This window comes from Cataglyphis hispanica, chromosome 21 (genome assembly GCF_021464435.1).
Source record: "Cataglyphis hispanica isolate Lineage 1 chromosome 21, ULB_Chis1_1.0, whole genome shotgun sequence".
NCBI lineage: Eukaryota > Metazoa > Arthropoda > Insecta > Hymenoptera > Formicidae > Cataglyphis > Cataglyphis hispanica.
The window spans coordinates 267137-284508 of NC_065974.1; the positions used below are offsets into that span (position 1 = coordinate 267137).

Here is a 17372-nt window from a genome sequence, read left to right on the forward strand (position 1 = left end):
AAAAAAAAATATTTTATATATTATACATTTTTTTAAATATATATTAAAAATTGTTATAATTAAAGTATAAAATATAAATTCTTTTTTATATGAAATATAAATACATAATACTAGAAATATATTACTATATTAGATACTAGAAAATAGAAGTCCGAAATAAAAAAAAAAGTAAACTATTTTATACATCACATTTTTAAAAATATACATATATTAAAAATCTTCATAATTAAAATATAATCAACATATACAGTTGCATAATGGTGTTTACTTGCACTTACCCAAGTGGATACTTTTTCATTTATAGGAATAATCCAAATTAATATTTTCGTTTCTATAAAAATTTTATATATAGCGTAATTAATTTATAATAACTAATGCAAAAGATTAAAAACTTTCATTCTGATGCAATCTAGTTGAAAAATATTTATGATTTATATTGATATTGTTTTTGCTCTATAGTACATTTTATATTTTTCAATAAATTGTATATAAAAATTAAAATCAATTATATTCATTCTTAGTGGAAAATGTAAAGGATAATATAAGGAAGATTGCTTGTTTTTTACCTTTAACAGCAAATGGATTAAGGATGGCGCAACATCTTGCAGTCAAAGCATAAAAGGAGGCTTTTCTATAAAATTTAGAAAATTTATTAATTCGTCTAATTCTCTCAGGTAGTCAAATAATACAATATATTAGCATGTGTCACGATAGGTGCCCCACCAATACGATACACGATACATAATAAAATTGCTTTACATAATTCTCTCTACAATGAATATTTTCATTGTTATAAAGCAATGTACACACATTTTTATCCATAAGTGTGCGTAAAGTACAATAGTATCAAAATTACTATAGAATACAGCAAAGTTATTTCAAGAGATTAACATCAATTTTTACGTTTTAGTATCGCTATACATTTAAAGCTCTTCTCAGCACACATCAATACTCGATAAATGTACAATATAAAGTCCCACATAGTCTATACGATAAAAATTTCAATATTCAAAATGCTTCACTGTATCCTACAGAACAAAAATGTTTTCAAAACATATTTAATTAATAAAGTTATTTAAAATACTGCAAAATAGATTGTTTTCTTTTCTCTAATTTGTTACACACCTCTGGAATGTATCTTTTTTTTATTAATATTTGTTCTTTTATATTTATCTACTAAGCGCATAAATTATTATCACGTCAACTTTCCTTGTTTTACTTTTTTTTCTGGTCGAGACAATTTGATAGTAAAAATTTTTTGTTTATATAAAATATAAAATATATATATCGTGTATATGTTTTACTATCTAATTTAACTCTAGAACGCTATATCATTATTCAGCACTATACATATCACTACTATTGATACATAAATGTTATGTATAACAAAAAAAATCATATTCTTTTATTCATTTTTTATCAATTAAAAATAAAGATCAATGAAATATGAAACAATCATATATTAAATGCAATATTAATGTAAAATGAACGATATATGAGTATTTTGTATATACATGTAAAAAATGATAAAATAAAAAATCCTTGAAAGATCGATATATGTTATTACAAATTATACATATAAAATTTATGTATGGTAGCGTTCTAAAGTCAAGGCACAAACAGGGCAAAAAGTTTTCGCGATAAAATCTAAATTATGGGATTTGAATATATAATAGGAAAATGCGATTACTTCATAATAGCCCTACATCTCTTGTCCACAGATCAGTAAACACTTTTATGTAGGGAATTATTTTTTCTAATAATTCATAAACATAATAAAGATATTATTCAGGTATCTTACCATGTCGTATTCGAAATCGTAGCATCACACAAAAAACGATGTACACTAAACATTATGTTAATTAAAAAATATTCTTCTCTTTATATTGAATCAGATTGCTTCATTCGATCACATGATTAGGCCTTTGCAAAGTTTTTGGAGACATAATGTATCCGCTTTTCACCACATTCACGACGAGATTTTTAGGTTTCGGCGGTAACGGCGGAGGTTTCGATAATTTCGCACGAGATATATCGGTACCATAGCTTTCCGAGCACGAAGTCTTCAATTGGGAATTGGTACAATTCTCAATGATTGTCTGATCTGCATCTACCAATGTTCTATCACCATCTAGAGTGAATGAGTTGTCAAGGCACTTACTCAAAGGTTCTGTAACCAAGCCTGAGAATCGTTCGTTCAAAACTCCATTCGTCACGTGCATGGGATAGTCGTATGCACTACAGCTACTTTGCTTATCCTCGCTAGAATCGTAAAACTTTGTAGTGCCCTCGCAATTGGCTGACACCACTCGGGTTCTTCGCATCTTGTTAGAATCCGACGGTTTTCCATTCTCCTTGTTCTGATCAGTAATTTCATAGCTTTAAGAGTCGAAACGCATATATGATATAGATAGAGATTTTAAGAGCTTATGTACACACATAACTTCTGTACTGCTCTATCAAATTTCAATATACGTTAAAATATAAATTAAATATTATACATATATATAAAACGCACATGTTACTGTACCTTTAAGAAGTCCGGTAGTTCGAAATTAATCTCTGTCCCTCTCTGGTCTTCTAATCTCGATCGTTGCGCTCTTTTTAATCCTTCATATAAATCTATAACAAACAAGACAGTTATAGTTAAAATAGAATTCTGTCATCTTAATAAATAAAAAATTTCATCTTTCGATATTTTGATATTTAATTTATATAAATAGTAATTTTTGATATTATAAATATTTCTCTTTTTATAATTATATACTCAATAAAATCTTTGAAATTGCAATCATAATTTTTTCTCATAAAGTATATAAAAAAAAAGATAAAAATAATATATATTATCTCACCGTCTCCGTCGAATCTGCCTGGTAGTTGCAATTTTACGCCATTACGCCACTTTGCGATAAGCGGAGGATGGGATTTAACGGGCGCTCCCTCATGTACACAATCATTTGTATTACTTTTCTCAGTTGTATTACAGTACTTAGATTTTATCTTAATCATAAAAAACATAAAAATAAGTTACTTGTATGCCATAAACCACTGAATTTTTATTTGGAAATATCGAATCTAAATTTACCTTCTTCTTTCCGTGAATTGTCGAATCTCGAAGAAAGAATTTACTAGACAATATAGAAGATCCTTCGGAGCGTTGATCGTCGGACTATAAAAAAATAAAAAAAAATAAGTGACATTAAAAATAAACTGTTACATAACAGAAAATTGTGTATTTTCTTATTTCATGTTGTTTTACCTACCTTGCATGATCCTTCGCTATACTGATATTTATTTCTACTTTTTCCAACTAATAATTCTTCAAATACTTTATTAGTAATTTCATCTAAAGTTGGTTGTACATGTGGTACTTCATCCAAATATTTGGCAGTATGTAACTCTCGTTGAAAATCTATATGAATAACAATGTTAAAATTAATATGTAATTATCATTTTATTAATTAAAAAATAAAGTGTGACAAATTATTATTTCAAGTATATATGTATATATATGTATATATATATATATATATATATATATATATATATATATATATATTGTAATTTCAACTATTTTTTCTGTTATTCTGATAACTAATTAATGTATTTACTTTAATGCATATTTAATATATGTATTATTTTTTTTAATAATATATGTAATATTTCATAAAAATTAGTTAAAAAAATTAATTATATGCTAATATGTATATGTAGATATTATTTTCAGAAATATAATAATAAATATTAATATATATAATAATTTATATACATAATATTTAACTTATTCATATATATAATAATTAAATATCTTTATTAAATACACTAACCTTCTTCATTTGCCACTACAATAAGGCGCGTAGGGGCGTTAATGGCCATAATATCCATAGGCACGCAATGACCTTCATTCCAAATACTAATTAAGTCTAGATTGAAGCCATATTTATTTAGAAGAGGCCTCAATACTTCTTTCAGAGTTTTTCCCTTGTGAGCGATAATGCTTATTATTCTTCGCGAAGGCAATTCTACCTTTAGAACTTTTGTAAGAACAACCTCTACCTCTTGGCCTGCTAATACTGATGAAAAACATTTCGTGTCTACCATCTGCAAACAAAAAAAAATATAATAAATTATATAATCATTGCAAATAATTCATCAATAATGCAATGATTTATAATGGTGATTAAAAATATGAATTCTAATTTATGGGTAACATGAAGTATTATATCCCTGATTTAAATACGCATGCAAATGTGATTACAAAACGCAACACTTCTGTCTCTTCCCCCAAATTATACATTATTATGAACAAAATAATAAAGATTCATGCATTATGCGTTCAACACTTAACTTGTGCAAGCTAATGTAAAAAATCACGAACAAATAAACTACATATGTGCATTATAAACGTTGCAAAAACACAAAAAATTTATGCATATGATAAGTTGCATCTCTCGAAGCTTGCAATTAAATAGAAGGCAACACAAACCTCATCTGTTGCTAATATCAGAACGTCATAATTAGAATATCGTAGAGCTCGCTTATCAAGGAGGCGTGTAACCACGTCTTTAATGCTCTCGGTTTGGCTAGTTGTCACTACTGTAGTGGAACCATCGGGCAATATTACTCGACACAATCCCGTACATTTGCTGCGAGCATCTCTCTTTTCGTTTGTTTGACCATCGCAAGAGGATAGAGACTACAAGTGAACACACATATTCGCTTACGCATGTGCATTTGCGTGCACCTCAAAATCTGTCACTCGCGACTTTGACACGAGAAATAAGCTCAATATTATTTCACAATAAATAATCACGCAATATTTCAACGCTAGATTTATTTTGCCGCGTTAAAAAATAAAAATCCAAAATGTCTAAAGTAAAATTATTTTGAACGGAAAGCAATCCAAGCTTGTATATCAAAATTTATAAAATATGAGGTATTGTCTAAAACGCTATATATTGTAAAATTTTAAGAGTTGCTTATCATAACTTTCATTTTTGATGTTAGACTTTTTTTACTTTATTCTCCTAACAAATTTATTATTAAATGTTTATACAGTACACCTAAATATTCCAGGTGAAAGTACAATAACTAAAATTAGAGCAGTGTAAATATACTCTATGACAGTTAATATATCTTAGTTGGTGGAAAAATTAATATGCAACTTCTACTCTCTTTCACCTCATTTTTATGTAAGAATAATAATAATCATTTTCTCAAAATGTACATAAGTTATCAAATACATTCTCTACCAAAAATAAACATACACACAACACACTCGTTTTAACATAACTTATAATATAACTCAAAATCTTTACTAAAAAAGTTACACTTGAATACTTAAATTTTCTTCAAGTTAAAGTATTAGCATTTACATCCCATAATTCGAATTTTTATATTCAATAGTTAGAAGAAGTGACAATCTCATCATCAACATATGCAAATAATTATCTCATATTCATTAAAAACAATTATTGGGATGCTACGTTGGTTGCAACAAAATACTTACATGTTTGTTAAACGACTGCCGTAATGCCAAATCCCATGACGCTAATGATGACCGACTACTGGAGATCGACACACTGTCTTCATTATTGTTACCTTCCGTGTCTCTCTTGATGGTTGTAAAACTTTTATATATGGTCTCACTTCGACTAGGGACTTTGTTGTACTCAGATTCACCACGATCCTTCGATTTAGATCTAAAGATAAGCATAAAATAAATTAAATTGCATTCCACAAGTAAAGTGTGATTTTTTTCAATAGAGACATTCTATTACAAACAATTCACCTGTTTTTCCTATTCCAGGGAAGAATCGATTTTCGGCAACGATCCTCTGCATCGGAATGACTCTTTTTCAATTTTACACTGGGTGAATTTGTAAGATGTAGATCACAGTCTTCTGTATCAACTATAGCACTCCCTGCTTCCAAGCATGCACGGTAAAGTTCCGATCGTAAGAATCTTGGGTAACTGTCAAACTTCATTAGGTTGAATACTTGTTTCTGAGCCTAAGACAGCAATACATTGATTAAGAGTTAACAGTTATTTATTAAAAAAGAATAATAAAATATATATTCACATATTATTACATGATCAATAAATATAAAAGAAGCATTGTATATGGGATGATAAAATTTAATAATTGATGCTTTTGTTAGAATTAAATCCTTCAAAACTTATACATACATGTAATCATTGGAGCAAGAAAGAGAAAAAGTTATAATATTTAATTCATTTCTAACAAAAACATTAGATTATTTTTATGATTATGTTTTATGTTTGCTGTCCTTTTTTATAAAAAAAAAAAAATAAAAAAATAACTTTGAATGGGTATCCAGAATATATACCTGCAAAAATAAATCCGCGGGTGCTTCATCGAGCAATTCTTGAGTAATTTGTCCTGATGCATGACTATCGACGTTTACTGGCTCGGCAGCTGTATTCGATAAATGACGCTGATATATCTGACAGGCTAATCGACGGCGCATACCAGCGTCTTTAGTATCTTTGTATCTTTCACAAGCAGCCCAAAAATATATATTTTCATGACTAAACTCCTTCTTGAGAAACTCCTTGAATAAGAACAATTGCACTTGGTATAATATCAAAATACACGTGCGTATATGTATAATAAATATAAAATATTTAATGAAAGAGACTGTAAACTTACTGCAAATGTTTGCAAGCCTTTTGGATCTTCCAGCAGCTTTTCAAATCCATTTGCCCACGTGTGTACTCCTTTGCAATCATTGTTCTTGTCACAGGATTCTGTACTACCATACTGCAACAAATTGATACATATTCGATTAAGGAAACAAAATTGAGAAGTAAATTAAATCATCATATAAAAACACTGTTTCCATAAATCATCACTATAGATACAATTTTATTTTTAAATCTTATTAGTAAAAATTTAATTAATAAAAAACTTAATATTACAAACTTAATAATAAGTTAAATATTTTATCGAAAAACTTTCGCATCTCTTGTCATCTGCATTATTATTATTTTTATTATGCTCTTTATACATTATTTATGCACAATCTCTGTTGTATCCCTGTTATATCTGACTCCGCCTGTCCATAAAATTTTTTTTGCGTAGATTTTAACGAAATCTAGAGAAATCCCAACATTTTTATTCCTCACGCGCATCCCGAGTTGGAATCTTCGCAAACATAATTTAGCACCTGCCGCGTATACAAGTAACAGGTGCGCGCTATGAGAAAACGCTTTCTTACATCGTTCATTTCGCATGTTCCGTTTTCCCATCCCCATATTTTCCCATATCCAGGACTAATGTGCATTTTCTGCTTGCCACGTACAATTTTTCTTTCAATTGATATTATCGCATAACTGCAAGATCAATTAAGTGACATCGAGATATTGATTTTTAGAACAAATAGTAATAATTATGCGTGAAAGAGCCGTATATTTCCGTCGACTCGAGAAGGGAAAAATAAAGATGTTCGCGCATCTAAAGAATGTGACTTAAACGAAGACAAGCATGAGTTGTCGCGAGTTATGAACTCACGAGCCAAAAGCTCATAATTATCAATAATTAAGGAAACGTCTCGCGTCAGCGCATTCATTCATTGTTGAAAAAAAAAAAAACGTGCATGATCGGCAAGTCAGCTTTTAATCATGTCTTAATTAGAGGAAGGTAATTATCGCACTCTTTACAGTCAATGATTTTATTCCGTTATTTCGACGGCTATAAAAATAAATCGTTCATCGAGAGGTAGGTACAATATTGGTTTATACATCGACCTCTCCTCTGCTCACTTTATTACTTAATCACCTGATATATAGGATGTCTCTCAAATTTAATGTGATAGAAGGATATCCTGCGTAAATGCATTTATCTTAAATGCGATTTTTATTTGTGCACGATGAAATCTTTTTCTTCTAGAATTCCGCATCAATTAAAAATATTTAACACACAAAACATTATGATATGATGACATTTTCCCTAAGCACGAATTTGCCCCAAATTCATTAAAATTCGTTGAACAATGAGTCATTGACATTATCAGCGGCATCAGCAGTAGTGATATGAACGTTCCGAATAAATATGTTTTTTTTTTTCTTTTCTTTTACGTACCGATTTAGCCAACGCTTCCATGTCACGCTCGCAGACCACGCGCTTTCACAGAAGCGTGCAACAAGGGTCATTTATTAACTTGAATCAAGAATCGTACGTGTATGATGAATAACGATAGCGATTGCGTACTTTGGCAAATAGATAAAAGACGAGACGAGAATTAAAATGGCAATCCGCTCGTATAATAACGAGGGCTCCGCCCAACGCGATCTGACAGACGACGTGACGTGACGTGACACTACATGAACTGACGACGACGACGTCAACGGGTCCCAAACGACGTGATCATCGAGAACATGATGCAACCACACGTACCGCCTGCCACACGATTACTACCGCGTTCGTCTCGATGAAACGCCGAGGCTAGGCTACTTTATGGATGCTCGAACAAGGCCCGACTTCCCTTCCCCTTCACCTCTCGTTGCTCACGACTGATTCATTCTCATCGTCCCGACCCCACTCGTCCCTCGTCTCTTCCGCTCTCACCGCTACCACTACTAACACGGGTCCGCGTTCCGGCCTTTCCCTCTCTGTCTCCCCTGAGTTCTTCTCTCAACCTCCTTTTAAACATCTATGCAGGGCCGCATGCAGAAAACCAAACACAAGCATTCGTTAATGTAGAACATTGATGATTTTAAGCGAGCTATGTACCTAAGGATCATGTGAAAAAATATATGATTAAAACTTGAGGGTCGATATATAACAAAGGAAAATATCTTTATGATGTATAATGATATATGAAATAAATGTAACTTTGCCTTACACATCTGCATGATTAAAAATAACATAATTTAAAGTTATATAATCTTGAAACTTTCATCTCAGATAAATAAAACGATACATTGTAGATTCTCCGGCAATAATGGAATTAATGAATCAAGCTAATTTATCTTATATAAACTATCCATGAAATTCGATTACGTAAAAATTATAATTCAGTAATAAGGAATAATTTCATTTTTTTGTTGTTGATGCAGCACGCTTAAGAAGAATTGTCTATGACGGATAAAGTACGACAGAAAAGATCTTAAATTCTAACAATAAGGCGTGAATATCCTTTATGCACCGATCCTGCATCTATCATCGTAAGATCTATTCATGCACCTAACCGTATATGTGGTGCATCAACCTCGAGAGCATTCTTTTTATTGTTACTTTAGGCGCTCGTTACAGCACAGTTGTTAGAAGCTATTTTCAACTCTGTGCCAGCGAAAGATTTAAGCAAAAGTTTCACTCTGATTCAATTCAATTATGTTAAATTGTGCTATTATACGAATCTAAGAATGGTAATGTTTTGTGGCTCGTTGCTGTGTGTTTTCGAGAAAATAATAAAATAAATAATCTTACCAATTTTTCGAAATCATCGAACATTAAAACAAATTATCGTGAATCTCTAGTTTCTGATTTTATTTTTCGATTAAATAGAAAAAAAATTTCAATTTTAGATCGTAATAAAGATATATAATGTTCAAAGAGATCAGTCAATTTCTAATTATTTATAATATAATTAATCCAATAATTTTTCTTATTATTAATTCCAATTATTTTTCTTACAATATATTTGTTTGAAATTTCTTGAGAAATCACGGAAGAAAGAAAATGCTTGATCATCGAAATATTCTGTACAATTCTTGATGAACTTGTATTGCACAAATTCGATGATTCGATACCATAATCGGTTGCATACCGCGAGTTTGTTGTAATCCCCATGTACATTCTCCTAGAAAAGCAATAGATACCAAATAAAGTAAGCGTTTGCGAGCGCATATGTGTCGTAATTAAAACGCGGGAACCTGGTTCGCGCAGACCTAGTTTTCTGATTGTTTCGTTTTTGCTTAACCCTTGCCTGTATATATCAGGGTACGAGCGCAAATCAGAAGCAGGAAACGGGATGACGTAGCTTGAATAACGAGTACACGAGAGGAACCGGAAATCGTTCGGAAGCGACAACAAATTTGACATCCGAGACATTAATCGTTACTAGTACACCGATTTTGATATCGTGTAATCTATACTATATCTCAATACGTAATTAAAAATTGTAAAAACCATAGAATAAAAAAAATATATAATTGGCCATATCGTATGTGTTCCGCTAATCAATGTGAAAGAATACAATACCGCTTCGATAGTTTAAATAAAATGCATAACAATAATATTAAAATTATTATAGAGATCTATAAAGATATATTATCTATATAGAATAATTTGTTTTTCTAAAAAGAATATTTAGTAATACAAATATAAAATTGATAATACTTTGTTATTCTTGCAAAAACGCAGCATAAATAATTACAATAAATTTTCTAATAAATTGTAAGATTTAAAAGTAAAATATGATAAATGCATTTCAAAAATGCCCAAGTATTCAATCGCATAAATGCTTCTCGTCTTTTATCTATCCGGAACATAAAATATCTGAATTAAGAAATCTTAGGACATCTGTATTATGTCATCTGCAAAAATGTTTTCAACGATAAAAATTAATTAACTCGTAGCCATAAAAAGCCTGAATAATTATGGCACAACTTTAGAAATCTATCGAAATTATCATTATTAGTGTATATCAAATTTGTGTGAATTGGCAAAGAGCAAATATAAAGTTTCTTTTAAAATCTAAAAAAAATAAATTAAAAGAACTCACTATGCAATCGCCCGAAACGTTGCTTCCGAAATTCCGTATCTCCTGTAGGCTTCCCCATGGACGAGGTTTGTCAGATTTGCTGGAATACGAATGACAGAAGGGCGGTCGCGCGTATTCCATACTAGAATTGATATCCTCCAAGCTATGCACTAGTGATTTCGTGACCTGGCCGCAGTATACTTTCGGACTGAGTTTATTCGTAGTGTCCATGAGACGCTTTAGTTTCGCTGTCGATGCTGCTTTAGACGATTCCGCAGCGTCCTCAATTCCGTCGAGCAACGCCGTGGTGCAAACCGACGCGAGAGATCCAACGGACGTACTGGCCAATGCGCTATGGGTCGCCACGATAGGGGCAGATGTTCCAGCGCAGGTGGTGGTCGTGCCCTCCCCACTCCCCGCTACATGTCGCATCCCTATGAAAAGTATATTTCGTAAGTTTCCCCACTACAGCAGCTCGCGCTTATTTAACCGCCCAAAAATAAGGCCTGAGTAGTTCAGTATAAAACAATTGCTCTATGAAAGATCTAGATTCAATTTCTAAGATTCCGTCATTCTAATAAATAAATAAATAAATAAATAAATAAATAAATATATATATATATATATATATATATATATATATATATATATATATATATATGTATGTATGTATGTATGTATGTATGTATGTATATAAATTTAAATATTAAGAGACGTTTAGAAATGCATTATTTGAGTAAGAAAAGCCCAAAAGAAAAAAAGTAAAAAAAGACTGTTTAAAAATAGACTTAAAAATAGGAAAAAAATGCATATTATGGCAATTTCGAAATATCATATTAATTATTACCTTTAGAAAAATCGATGAATTTTGATTCTTTACTCCACTTAGGTTCCGAGATTGCGCGAACTGTCAAACGGTGCTCAGCAGCCTCATTCGCAGATTCTCTGGACGATCGCGCGTTTATATTCTGGAAATAAGAGTTATCTGTGAGCTAGAATATAAATCATGGTATATCTTATCGTAGAACTGAGATGAGCAAAAATGATAAATGGCTTCTAACATTTTGTGTCTGTGAAATATAGACTATTTCAAATATGCATACTAAATAAATTAAGAAATATGAAAAAACAGAATAAATTAAATTTTTATAAGTTATTGAAAGGATTTTTAAAATAAGTATATGAAAAATTTCAAAATGCTTTGTGCTAGATTTATTTCTACATACACATTTGTCTCCTTCTAATGTTCGTAATTAAATGCATGGAATGTATATACAGCATTTAGATATGAAAAATAGCATTTACAGAATAATAATATAATTAAAAGAAAATACCTTATATTGCACATTGGAAGGGTGTTGCCTTCTTCGTTCGCAGTCATTTACCATGTTTTGACCCGAACAGCTGCCATAATCATCTTTAAAACCAATTCCGGAATCACTATTGCTTGAATGAGCAGTCGACGTACTAACGTTGCTCGGTTGAGGAGAAGCAGCGTCCAGTCGTATGCGCGCTTCATTATACGGATTCTCTCCATTCGTACAATCAGATATATACAATGTCTGTATGGCACCGATAAGACTCGTACAACTGTCAGGAAATTCTTGACAAACATTTAACTCTGATGATTTTGTACAAGTAAATCCAAACACATTGCACGCACTGGAATGCACTTCATGATCGATCAATTTATAATAAATAGTGAAGACGTGACACGAATTCGAGACAATGTCATCCGTGTTCTTCATAGATTTTGTTAATATTCCAAAATACTGCTTGTCTTGCTCGGAAAAGGAATTACAAAATATTATTCGATACGAGGGGTATTCGGCAATAACGCGATTTTCCGAATTGGTGAGTTTAATATTGGCAACGTGAATAGTGAGAAGAACAGTAGTTGGATTTCGCTTTTCCGCTTTCAGTCTTTTGATGCATTTTCTCAAAACCTGCAACAATAATACATTATATTTTAGCATTAAGCTGTTTGATTAAACTTATAACTAATTAAAAATATAAGTTGATAAATTGAAAAATGAAGACTAAAGAATATTTAAAGAAAACATACCTGCATCATACAAGATGGGTGCAACTGATTTGGTATATCAATAGTACCGAGATAACCAACAACTGTTCTATGCACAATCTTTTCGGTGTCACGTTTATGAGACACTGGAGGCGGCGGTGGTGGAAGCGGACTCGTCATATTCCAACGATAATGCAGGACGGAATAATTGTATTGATCTTTACTATCAGATGCCACGCTGCCAAGAGGTGCGTGAAACATAGCCCCGCTCTGCAGGTCTCTAACTACTTTCGCTGCTCTACATTGCAGCTGTAAGGCACTTGCATTAGCAACTCGTGGCTTATGGGCATACTTGGGTTTCGATCTTACAGTGGCCAAACCTTCCTCGTCCGAATCGGAGTAATAATTCTCAGCAATCTGCAATCGTAGCACTCCCTTGGAGTTTCCAATCAACTGTACTACATCGTCGTGCGGCACCTTGCTAACGTTGTGGCCATTCACGGCGACCAGATAATCGCCGGCCCGCAGACCGGCTCCCTCCGCTGGGCTGCCCTGCACGATGCAGCTCAGGATGCATGGCTGTTGACCCGAGATCGTGAAGCCGAAGCCCTTCGCGCCGCGGATCACCTCGACCGCTCTGACACCGTAATTCACTCGCTTCTTTTTACGTCTGTTCTGGTGCATGTTTGAACGCCAGGTGTCACGTCAAGAGGGATGAGGGATCCCCGAGGAAACGCGCGCGCTTTCACCGCCTTTGCCGAAGAGCGCGCGGCGATTCCCCGACTCCATAATTCGTTTCCCTAAGCGTTTACAGCGTGCATCATCCGCGATAACGCGGATCTCGCCACCGCCAGACGACTGTCACTCCGAATTATTTTCGAACAGATACGCCCACCTTTTCCAATCATTCGTAGATTATCTTGAATTTGACATACGTGAAGCTTGATCGAAGCGTCATTAACAAATCGGGATCTCCAAAAATTACAAACGCCGCTTCACTCGTCTCCCAAACTTTGTAATTAGTAACTCTGAGATCAAATGTTTTGGAATTCCTGCGATCGACGAGGCTAGAAAAGGTGATCGACCTTCCGTGTTCCGTGTGGCAGGCAGGTATGCTTAGCTCGAGGTGGCTCAAGGCTGTTGGAGTAATCATATCGCAGAGCGCGCTGTCATCAGTACTCCCAATCCGTAATGATTGACTGAGTCGGCAAGAAAGTTCTGTACATTACCGTTTATCGGCAATTACGTTTGCCAATTTTAAAATTAATTTTTTAGTTGCGCATTTCTGAAATGTGAAAAGCTATTATTATTATTATTATTATTATATTCATACTTTTTAATAGAGTAATTAATAAATCGCAAATTAATTTATAGTTTATTGAACATTGTTGAACTTATTATAATATTTCATATTTTTTAAATAATCATGTTATATAACAACTCTATAATGTATATGAAAAATGTTATATATCATAAAAGTAACAATGTTACATTGCAGTTATGTTCGATGTAATAACAAAATGTAATATTTCATTGTTATCCTCATGATATATTGCAGTTATATAACATACAAATAACTTAATTGTGTTGTATTATTTATTACTTCCATGTTATATTGCTGCAACAAATGATGTTTACTGGGTACTCTATACAGCTTCTTTATTTTTCTCTCACAATCATCAATAAAATTATTGTTTTCTTAACACTGCTTCAAATTTAAATTCTATTAAACTACTCGAAATTATATAAAAAAAGAAAAAGATAAAAGATGTAATTCATTTTCTCTTCTGAAACATTGCCAGAAATTTTCTTCCTTATTTGAATCACGAATTTTTCAAAAAACCTCTCGAACGTCCAAATGTAATTGTATTTCCATAAAGATAATTATTTACGAACATTTTCTTGTATATAATTCGTATGTCCGAACCAATAAAATATACACTTCTTTTTTTTCTACAATTTTTCTTTACGTTGTAAAACTTGTTTCAAGTTTGTGCAGATTTGTGGATCATGTTCTCATTCACGGACGAAAAACTCACATATTCGGCAGCCGGAAAAGATTTCTTTTATTTTTTCGCTTGATATTCCGCTGTTTACGATACTCAATGCGATCAATGCGACCGGGCATAATTTAACACTATCAACAATTCCATCGCTGTTTCCCTCCTATTTACCGTGCATTGCGTGCATAGGAAGAGTCATTATTCGACTTTTGTATATATGTCATATATGTTCGTCACAAGAGTCAAGAGTGAGAATCACGTAAAACCGATCAGAAAATCACCGGTCTTATACATATTAGTTACATAACAGATAGGCTGATAATTGTCATTATCGGCCGTGTGTAAACGACGAGTGGGGTAAGCGAAATGCAGTGCGTTCCCATCCTCTTATTCGTCCTCTGTACATTCACGTATACCCGGCAAGTGTATATACTCTGTCATGTCCCTTCTTGTCGCAAGTAATAATAAATTTCTCGGAAATTATATTTTCTCGCAATTACATGTACACATATATATATATATTACGTGCATACCCACCAACGTCATTTTACGGTCAGGTTGATCCGGGTCATGAAAAATCCTGTCATTCGCTCGTGAATCGTCTGGTCGAGCCGCTCGTTTCTCGGCGAAATGTTGCTGCGTCACAGAATCGCGCTGTTCGTTGCGATCTACTGTCTGGGTATTAAATGACACGGGAGTGCTCTTTCGATTTCATTCATTGTTTTTTTTTTACCGGCGAATCGACCTCATTCCATTTTCTAATACTTGATGGCACAGTGAAGCGTTATATATGCCACATTATAACGACCGTTTCGAAAAATTGCCAAATGTTATGTGTTAAGTGCATTGTATCACCAAATATTGTATCCTTGATATTCTCATTATCTTCTTATCTCATCTAAAGCTAGCGTAGTAATGAATTCAATATCTTGTTTGTAGGAGTTTCAGCAGTAATATCGCAAACAGGAACACGCTTACTGTCATCCATGGCTCAGGCTTTACAGACACACGGGGTTATACCAGATGTAGTGGATAAGGTGCCCGCAGATGTGCTGAATGTCACCTATCCCAATAATATCACTGTTGAAATCGGCAAAGTGCTCACTCCGACTCAAGTCAAGGATCAGCCTACTGTTGAATGGAAAGGAGATGCGAATTTATTTTATACTTTGTGCATGACTGGTGAATAAAAATGTTATCATATCGATTTGTAATTAAACATTTCAGAGCGAAAATGTATGCAATCCATAAGATTTTTTTCAACATTAAAATTATATATTACTCGAATTGCAATGTAAGCTGTACTGAACTTGTGTTTTATCTTTTTTTTATATTTATATTGCATTTAAAAATCTGTCAATATTTTAATTTTGATTTCTTTTTCTATAAATTATAATAATTTTAGATAGTAAATATATTTATAATATTGTTCTAAAAAGGAAATTATGGAAAAAAAGAGCAAATTATTCTGATAAAAATTTGGCTTTATATTTTTCTTGCAATTGAATATGCAATCATATCTAAAATAATAAATTATAAGCTTATTTCACTCTGAATGTTTTAAAAATCCAATTCGACTAATTGTTATACATATATAAATATTTATGTTTCATATTCTATTTTAACATTTAAACAGATCCTGATGCTCCGAGCAGACAGAATCCCAAATTTCGTGAATGGCATCATTGGTTGGTAGGCAATATCCCTGGATCAGATGTTTCTAAAGGAGATGTTCTGTCCCAGTACATCGGTTCCGGACCTCCGAAAGGTACAGGTCTTCATCGATATGTGTTCCTGTTGTACAAACAACCTGGCAAACTCACCTTTAATGAGAAGCGTTTAACCAATCGAAGCGGTGACAACCGCGGCAAGTTCTCTATTAAAAAATTTGCCGCTAAATATAAGCTTGGTAACCCGATTGCTGGTAACATGTATCAGGCAGAGTTCGACGATTATGTGCCTATTCTTTATAAACAACTCGAGGGTTAAATTTATACAGTTTGAAACAACGCAATGAAACATATGTAAACATACTGTACAACAAACTGTTGAATAAATACATATTAAGCATTTTTTTCAGCATATTGTTGATTTTTTTTTTTAATTAATAAAGTAACATGTAAATTTTTTATCTATAAATATACTTTAAATAAAATTTGCACATAGTTTTCATACAAATTATTCAAAACTGATAATAAACTTGATATTACTATATGAAATAAAAAATTATCAACGCACATGATATTTTCGACGTTCCTTAATATTTTCTTTTATAAGTAGTATATTGTAAATTACCTTAAAAATATAAAACAATAAAATATCAAAAAAAAAAAATTGATAAATTAAATTATTTAATTAAAAGTTTGTATACTAACGTTAATGTTATAAAAATTAGTTTTGATTCTACTAAAAAGAGAGAAAAAACTTCTGCGTCCTTTGCAACAGATTATATTATTTTGTAAGCGAGTGTTTCGTTACATTTGAAACCGACTATCTCAAAATTTATGAGACTACAATCATTTTGATCTCATTTGAAAAATAATATGTCTTAAATACATAAAAAAATTAAGTTTTAAAGGCATATATATGTCTTAAACATTTTTAGGACATGTCTTAAA

The 17372-nt window shown here is 32.2% G+C and overlaps 2 protein-coding genes across 8 annotated transcripts; one reads left to right on the forward strand and one right to left on the reverse strand.

Moving 5' to 3' along the window:
- Nucleotides 1-627: 627 nt before the first annotated feature.
- Nucleotides 628-15426, reverse strand: LOC126857410 (regulator of G-protein signaling loco). 4 transcript variants are annotated; one of them, XM_050606802.1, is made up of 16 exons: nucleotides 15292-15426; nucleotides 12794-14036; nucleotides 12063-12674; nucleotides 11576-11696; nucleotides 10750-11162; nucleotides 6675-6785; nucleotides 6352-6576; nucleotides 5792-6012; nucleotides 5510-5702; nucleotides 4487-4696; nucleotides 3828-4101; nucleotides 3264-3412; nucleotides 3086-3169; nucleotides 2853-3000; nucleotides 2531-2622; nucleotides 628-2360 (listed from the first exon to the last, which is right to left on the reverse strand). In XM_050606802.1, exons 2-16 carry the CDS (start codon nucleotides 13433-13435, stop codon nucleotides 1902-1904), a joined length of 3954 nt encoding a protein of 1317 aa, XP_050462759.1. In that variant the 5' UTR covers nucleotides 13436-14036; nucleotides 15292-15426; the 3' UTR covers nucleotides 628-1901. The 4 variants fall into 4 exon arrangements, with proteins under 4 accessions (XP_050462759.1, XP_050462758.1, XP_050462761.1 ...); XM_050606801.1 differs by lacking the exon at nucleotides 15292-15426 and adding an exon at nucleotides 14791-14925; XM_050606805.1 differs by lacking the exon at nucleotides 15292-15426 and adding an exon at nucleotides 14791-14925 and having other exon boundaries at nucleotides 2234-2379.
- Nucleotides 14969-16836, forward strand: LOC126857411 (protein D2-like). Of its 4 annotated transcripts, none has more exons than XM_050606809.1 (3): nucleotides 14969-15111; nucleotides 15694-15936; nucleotides 16391-16836. In XM_050606809.1, exons 2-3 carry the CDS (start codon nucleotides 15741-15743, stop codon nucleotides 16741-16743), a joined length of 549 nt encoding a protein of 182 aa, XP_050462766.1. In that variant the 5' UTR covers nucleotides 14969-15111; nucleotides 15694-15740; the 3' UTR covers nucleotides 16744-16836. The 4 variants fall into 4 exon arrangements, with proteins under 4 accessions (XP_050462766.1, XP_050462765.1, XP_050462764.1 ...); XM_050606808.1 differs by having other exon boundaries at nucleotides 15084-15173; XM_050606807.1 differs by lacking the exon at nucleotides 14969-15111 and adding an exon at nucleotides 15122-15212.
- Nucleotides 16837-17372: the final 536 nt, after the last annotated feature.

What these genes read in the sequence shown, in the direction of transcription:
- LOC126857410 (XM_050606802.1), bottom strand. Translation starts at nt 13,435, where the DNA reads ATGCACCAGAACAGACGTAAAAAGAAGCGAGTGAATTACGGTGTCAGA. An exon ending in ACCCATCTTGTATGATGCAG is followed by an intron (nt 12,675 to 12,793) that starts GTATGTTTTCTT and finishes TTATTGTTGCAG; the next exon opens with GTTTTGAGAAAATGCATCAA. An exon ending in ATTCATCGATTTTTCTAAAG is followed by an intron (nt 11,163 to 11,575) that starts GTAATAATTAAT and finishes TACTTTTCATAG; the next exon opens with GGATGCGACATGTAGCGGGG.
- LOC126857411 (XM_050606806.1), top strand. Translation starts at nt 15,385, where the DNA reads ATGTTGCTGCGTCACAGAATCGCGCTGTTCGTTGCGATCTACTGTCTG. An exon ending in CGTTGCGATCTACTGTCTGG is followed by an intron (nt 15,434 to 15,693) that starts GTATTAAATGAC and finishes TCTTGTTTGTAG; the next exon opens with GAGTTTCAGCAGTAATATCG. An exon ending in TTATACTTTGTGCATGACTG is followed by an intron (nt 15,937 to 16,390) that starts GTGAATAAAAAT and finishes ACATTTAAACAG; the next exon opens with ATCCTGATGCTCCGAGCAGA.